The sequence below is a fragment of the Gavialis gangeticus genome, unplaced genomic scaffold, assembly GCF_001723915.1.
Source record: "Gavialis gangeticus isolate Ggan-Ray unplaced genomic scaffold, GavGan_comp1, whole genome shotgun sequence".
Taxonomy (NCBI): Eukaryota; Metazoa; Chordata; order Crocodylia; family Gavialidae; genus Gavialis; species Gavialis gangeticus.
Genome location: NW_017729004.1, coordinates 981839 through 988632, shown reverse-complemented (window position 1 = coordinate 988632; position 6794 = coordinate 981839). Strand labels below are relative to the sequence as shown.

Genomic DNA, 6794 nt, shown 5'->3' with positions numbered 1-6794 from the left:
GAACCTCCCAAGCTCTCAATCTGGTCTCCACTTGCTTTACAGGTGGGAGTTCCTACCTTCCTCTGTATCCCAAAGCCTCCCAGGGCTAGATTTGGTCATCCTTTTCAGATTCAAGGGTGGAAGTTTCTCCCTTCTGGGATACTAACCTCTAAGGACCATGCTATGACCTTCTACAGTCATAAGTCTGAGGTTTCTTATAACTTATTTTCAAGCAGGTGATGCCATTTATGACATGCTGCAGTGGTGCCTAGGAGGACCCGTTGTTTTAATGTTTCTAACAAAGGTTACAGCTCCCAGCAATAATATGTTCCATTTTAGTGACCTATTCTGAGAAGGAGGTTTACACAGCAGGATCTTCACTGCAGGAAAGCATGGCTGCAATCTGCTCTAACTAATGCAAGGTAAAGGCTCTGATTATAGACAAACTGCCAACACCACCTTTGGTCAGGCAAGGAGTAGGATATAGGATGCTTGATAATGTAGAATGATCATGCATCTCCACGAGACGTATAATATGGACGATGTTAATGACCGACTTCCAATATGCTGATGAATGCATACAGTATGTTAATCTCAGACTCCTAGAAAGGGCTCTGGAGGCACTACAAGGCTCTTCGCCTTTTTGTGGTAAAGAGTCACAGTGAAAAAATTCAACAGAAAGCCCCTGTATTGAGTCACAAGCTATGTCCTATCCATGCTTTCAGTTGCCTTTCCTCATGCAAGTCTCATGAACCACTTCTCTTACAATAGCTGTCTCCAAAATTTGCTGTGGCCACCAGGGAGGGGGTCTTGAGAACGGCACACAGACTTAATTTCAGCTTCAGAGCTGCACATTCCCAATGTCATTTGGGGCAGCCTGTCCTGGGACTTGCTCCTGAATCCAGGTCTCCCATGGGGTAGCACATGAATCTACCTTCCATATCATTTAGCACAGCGCTTCTCAACCTGTGGGTCGTGACCCAAACACGGGTCGCAAGAATATATGAAATGGTTGTGAATAAACTTTAAAAATAGATCAAACTTAAAAAATGGATGCTCCTTTAAAAGGAGAAGAACATGGGAAATGGGCTTTTCTCTTGCAGGCTGGCAGAGCTCCAGCCTGCAAGAGGCTGTACACCCCCTCAACTGCCCCACACACTGGGGAGCTGGGGCCTGGGGGCAGTGGGTCGGGAGTGAGGGGCACTGGGTTGGGACTGGTCATTGTGTACAAATGGGTCCTGGTACAAGAAAGGTTGAGAGCCACTGACTTAGCAGACTGAACTCCTCTATTTGAAACAGAAAAGGTGAGCTCTGAGCTCTCTCACAAGGTAGGTTTTAGATAAGAAGCATGCCTCTGTTCTCGGTGGTGAAAGGTTTTCGAAGTCTTATTAATATTCCCAATAAGAGCCTGTTATGTGTATGTGCTTGTTCTGCCACCTCGCTATTGCCTCGTGCAGACTGCAGGACCCAAGAAGAGCTCTGCAGGCACAAACAACCAGGCCAAGGAGCAGTGGGAAGAGTGAGGAACACCAACCACTCTTAAACGCGAGTACACGTAGTTCCAAACGCGGTCACAGACTTACCTTTCCTCCCCCAGGCTGATGCTTAATGTTATCTGTGGATCCAATTTTGGAGCGTACGTTCTTCAGGTCTGGGGCAGAAACACTGCTGGTTGGGCGAGATGGCTTGGATGTGGTGCTGGTTTTCAGCGGAGCTTTGGCTGCCAATGGTTTTTTAGCATCTGCATTTGCACTAGAGGCTGTGGCGGGTCTGGTGGCAGCTGGCTTGGGTTTGGGGCGACTGGTGGCAACTCCAGGTGAAGTCATAGTAGTAGTAGGGGTGGTAGCAGTAGAGGTTGTGGTGCTACTCTTCAGCGAGTTTCCAGGAGTACTCCTTGGGCGGCTCAAGTCAGCTGCAGTAATCATAGAAGAAAGGAGAGGTTGGGGGAAATGTCGTTCGTGTCAAACAGAACATGTGCAGCTGTGAAGGAGCTAGCGACCCATTGAACAAACGCTCCTGCCATCAAACAGACCTGGGGGCAGAGGCAGGAACTGATCCAGATTACCTGATGGTGATTTCACAGGGGTCTTCTTGGCATCTGCAGGCTTGGTTTCAGTCTTGATAGCTGCAGAGCAGAAACATAATCAGCCTTCTCTGCATTATTTCAGTATAAACAGATTCATTACCACCACTCGGAGTGAAAACCAAAGCACGCAAGCAACCCTTCAGGGTGCTGGCACTATTTCTTGGAGAGGCCAGACATTCTCTAGCATTGCTCGGGTATCACGACTCCCACACCGCTTCTCAGTGGCAATCCTCCTCCCTTGCTACTTGTTTTGGGGTTACACTCTTTCCTGGCCTTGGGAGGGAGCATCTTATTGCACACAATACAGCGCAGCTCATGGCTCAGATCAACCCAGTTTGAGGCAAAAATAATTCTTGAAAACTCAGGAAAGTTCAAACTTGGCAAGGGCTGCAGATGGGGAGAGGGGATTTGGGGTTTTACTCTCTTCTTTTTAAATAGAAAGCGTTTTCCCCGCCTTACAGCAATTACTCTTTCTAGAAACATTCACCTTCCAACACCTTTAAAATCAGCCTGTCTATGCACCCATTCAGGTTGCCTTTATTGGAACAGTTTATGGCCTTTTCTCAACTTTCTTCACCACACGATAAAAGCAGGATTGTTGCTGTTTGAAACCTGTTTGCCTTTATTTAGCCACAACCACAATACCATCGCTAACATGATCATTTTACCCAATAATTTTCCAGTACACAAGGTAATGCACCCAACGCAAGATAATTATTTTGGACCTCATAACAACAGATAAAGAAGAATTAATCACTAGACCAGAAATTGGTGGTTGCCTAGAGACCAGCGACTATGACCTGATTGTATTCCATATGGGCAGAGACAGGACAGGCAAATTTTTCAAAGCTAGGAAAAATTATATGCAAAATTTGTTAGGAGGAAGAAGATAAATGAGAATTGGGGGGTTTGCCAACAGGAGTTTGATGGGCAAAAAGCCACAATTCTGCTATCAAAAAAAGGCAACTTTGTCCCTTCTGAGTCAGTGACAAAGTGCAGACAGTAATTCGAAATGTAAAAGCAACATGTAACAGGTGGGAGAAAAGGTAAGTTATGAAGTACAAAACAAGTGATAAAGGAAGCTGAGGGATTTGATAAAAATCTGTGGCTGGAAGAGCTAAGGATGCTAAGAAGCTTTTTTATTTACAAGTAGATTAAAATCAAGAAGTCCTAGCTATTGGACATAGCCCCAACATTAGATGACGTTGGGAAAGTCATTAATAGTGGTACAGAAAAGGCAGAAGTGCTCCATAAACGTTTCTTTTCTGTACCTGAAAAGCAACAGGCTAATGTTAGAGGGTGAAGCTGAAGTACATGCCAGCCTATTAATAATAAAGGAAGATGCTGATCATCATCTAGCAGGGATCTATCTTCTTAAAATCGACTCCTCCACGCAACTTATATCCAGGAGTCCTAAAAGAACTGTCTGGTGAGATTTTTGTCCCACGGATATTTATTTTGCATTCAGCATCCTTGAACTCTGGGGAAATCCCAGATGCCTGGAAGAGTGCTAATGTGCCAGCAGGCAAAATGGGTATGGAAGAGGTGCTGGTCTACTCTAGGCCCTTAGGCTGACAGCAGCCTTTTCGGGCATTGGTAAGGACTTGGTATGTTGCCACGTGAGAAATAACTAGTTGGGACAGGCAACACTGCCTGCCACAAGAACCGTAAGGTGGGGAAGGAACCTGCTGAAGGGCAGGTGCTGAAGGAGGAGCTACTGGACTGGAAGGGATGTTTCTAGTGTAGAATTGCAAGGATCCGTCTTAGGATCAATTTACTTATCCCCCCCCAGCAACCTTGGCAACAAACAAATGAAAACCAATGCTATTCTGATGAAACGTGTTGACTACAAGGTTGGGGGAGACTGTCAGCACAGAGGAGGATCAGATCATCACACAGGAAGAACCGGGTGACCTTGAAGATAGATGTACCAATGCAAAAGTCACGCACGTAGGAACCAATAACTAGGATTTCTGCTCATAAATTGGAAACGATGGAGGATGAGAAAGACCTGAGCGTACTAGTTAAGTCACAGACTAATGATATGATGCGGTTATGAAAAGGGCAAATGCAACCTAGAATGAATCAGGTGAGGCAGCTCCACAGCCACAGGGAAATACTAATGCCCTGGTAATAGGACTTCACTTTGAGCGCTGCATACCAGCCGGCAACCCACGTGTCAGGAAGATGGATTCAGACTGACACAGGACAGAGAAGGGCTATGAGCACGATCGGGGGGCTGGAGACTTTGTTTTAGAAGAGCTTGGCTTGTTTAGCCTCAGGGAATGAAGAACGAAGATATATGATCACTGCCTATAAATACAACAGGACAGGAAGCACTAGGGGAGGGAAAAAAGAGCTATTTAAGCTAGGGCTGTTCAACTTCTGAGCTCGGGGGCTGCAGGGCTCCCAGCCACAGGGTGCATCATGCTGCGCCGCACCAGGTGTTGCTCACCTCTCACCGCGCTGTGTGGCAGGCACCCCCACTGCACTGTGCCCATACTCCCACGCCATGTAAGGTCCCCGAGCCTCCTGGCTGTGGGCTCTGCTGCTCTGTCCGCAGACAGACATGGGTGGCAGAAGCTGGAGGGCAGAGGGAAAACCCAGAGACTCCAGCAGCAGAACCATGCAGGGAGCAGTGCCCTGGACCAGGAGCCTGGAGACAACAGGTTATCCCACCTCAAGGGCCGCAGCAGCCTGAAGACCACCTCTTGGGCAGCCCTGATTTAAGCTGAATTGGTATTGGCACCAATTAAGTATATGCTGGCCAGGAAGGTGTTTTGGCTGGAAATAAGAAGGTTCTCAATGATAAGGAGTGAGATCATCTTTGCCAGGAGATGGACCTTGAACAGTCCAGTAAACAGGGTGTCTAACACAGCTGCATGGGATAGCAGGGGATGGACCTCTGTAAACCACAAGATCCCTGTCACTCCTCTGTTCAAACCCAAAACAATGGGAAAACTGAGATGAGATTCAGTTAATCAAGAACAAGAGGCGAGGAATACCACTGCAATCCGCATGGTTTCGTGGGAAATGCGTCTTGCCAAAGGACCCAGTTTCTTCCTTTGAAAAGTCTGTTACCTCTGTGCAGCAGTCTCAAAGGCAAAAAGAGCTAAAGGCGAGTGGTGGCTGTGCATGCAGGAGAGTGGCAAATAGGAAGGCAGTGATTTGAGCTTAGTATATGGCCTTAGTGAGAGCCATACAAAACTGTGTCCAATTGTGGCATCTATTTTAAAAAGGTGGCTTTAAAAGCTAGAGAAGCAGCAGAAGAAAGCCACAAAACTGGTGTGATGGCTAGAGCAGATGCTTTACAGCAGGGGTGTCGACCTCAGATCAGTAGGCAGGCCTCATTCCCTGCCAGCAGACGGGATTAACACGACCACTGCTCCCCCCATCGCTGATTGCCTCCAATTTCTGCTGATTTTCATCACCGATGGCAATCAAAAAAAGCTACCTTCAGTGGTGGCAAAGGGTGTGGGGGGGAAGCAGGGGTGGCATTAACCCCTTGGGTGCTGGCAGGGAATACGGCCCACCAACTAATATGGGTTCTACATTGCAACCGGGAACTGGCTCTGCTCACACAGCAGTCCCAGACACAGCAGTCTCTCCTTCCGGTTCCCCATGAGCCAGTGCAGACCATGGGCAGTGAGAAGCCCTGTGGATCCCCAGCTGTAGGTCTGACAGCCCTGCTTTACAGCAGCAGCTTTCGGGCACAAACAGATGCAACCCTTGCCCGGGTCTCAAAGGATGCTGATAGAAGGCTTGGTAGTGATTCGCCTCCCCTTTGACGAAGGTTAAAAGTTGCATCCGTCCATAGCCTTAGAGAAAACTCCGGCTGTTTCTCATAACAAAGACGACAGAGAGGTGATGGAGTGGATAAGTAGTTAGTCGGGTGCAAAACCCAGGGTACGAAAGGACTCCAATCTAGCAAAAAAGACAGGGCAAGAACAATAGGCCAACGAGTGAAGCCAGGCGCTTTCCAACTAGAAATAAAGAGCATGCTTCACAGTGGCAGCGATTAACTACTGGAACAGGCTGATTCTCCATCTCTTGAGGTCACGACGTCCAGGCTAAAAACTCTTCTGAAACACAGTCTTTACCAAGCAGAAGCTATTAGGCTCACGCAGGGTGAAATTAAGGCTTTGATCCATAGGTCAGGCTACTTTCTCCCACATTCTTCTGGCTTTGAACTTCATGGACCTACATGCCTTCAATTCTCGGTTTCTCAGATCTATGAATCACTGCGTGACTCCACCTCTCCTACATTTTTCACCGCTATCCCAAACGCCCACTCTCCGGACACCCGCAGTGCGTTCTCTGCCATCGCATCTTCCAGGAACAGGCTCTCCACCTCCGCCCATTGCCTTTGTTGGCTTTTCCCCCCCATTCCCAGTTCTAGACTAACTCTGCTTTTCAGCTCCTTGTGGATCTGCTCCGGTAGACCTTCACACTCTGCCCCTCAGCCGTGCAGCAGCGGGTCTCATGCACTGTCGGTGCTGGAGGCTTTCCCCTCTGCAGTTCCTGCCATCTGGACCAGCCTTCCTGCACCTCTGCTCCTTGATCTTGCCTCCCTTCAGATCTCATCTCCCCATACTTATGCCTCAAATCGCTGCAGGACAAGAAGCTAACTGAACTGAAGTCATTAAAATCTAGAAAGCCTTCTGGACTAGGCACGAAAGACAAAGGTGAAAGACGGAGCTCATGGTGGAGTCGGTGGCCCCTTGCCCCC

General features: G+C 48.0%; 1 protein-coding gene across 3 annotated transcripts in view; it reads right to left on the bottom strand.

Moving 5' to 3' along the window:
* The window catches only part of MAP4 (microtubule associated protein 4), a 316185-nt gene that overhangs the window by 19089 nt on the left and 290302 nt on the right, over positions 1-6794 (bottom strand). For all 3 annotated transcript variants that reach the window (XM_019507995.1, XM_019507997.1, XM_019507996.1), the window contains 2 exons: positions 2045-2104; positions 1563-1891 (listed from right to left, as the gene is read on the bottom strand). In XM_019507995.1, coding sequence (XP_019363540.1) covers positions 1563-1891; positions 2045-2104 — 389 coding nt within the window. The remainder of the gene's footprint in view (positions 1-1562; positions 1892-2044; positions 2105-6794) is intronic.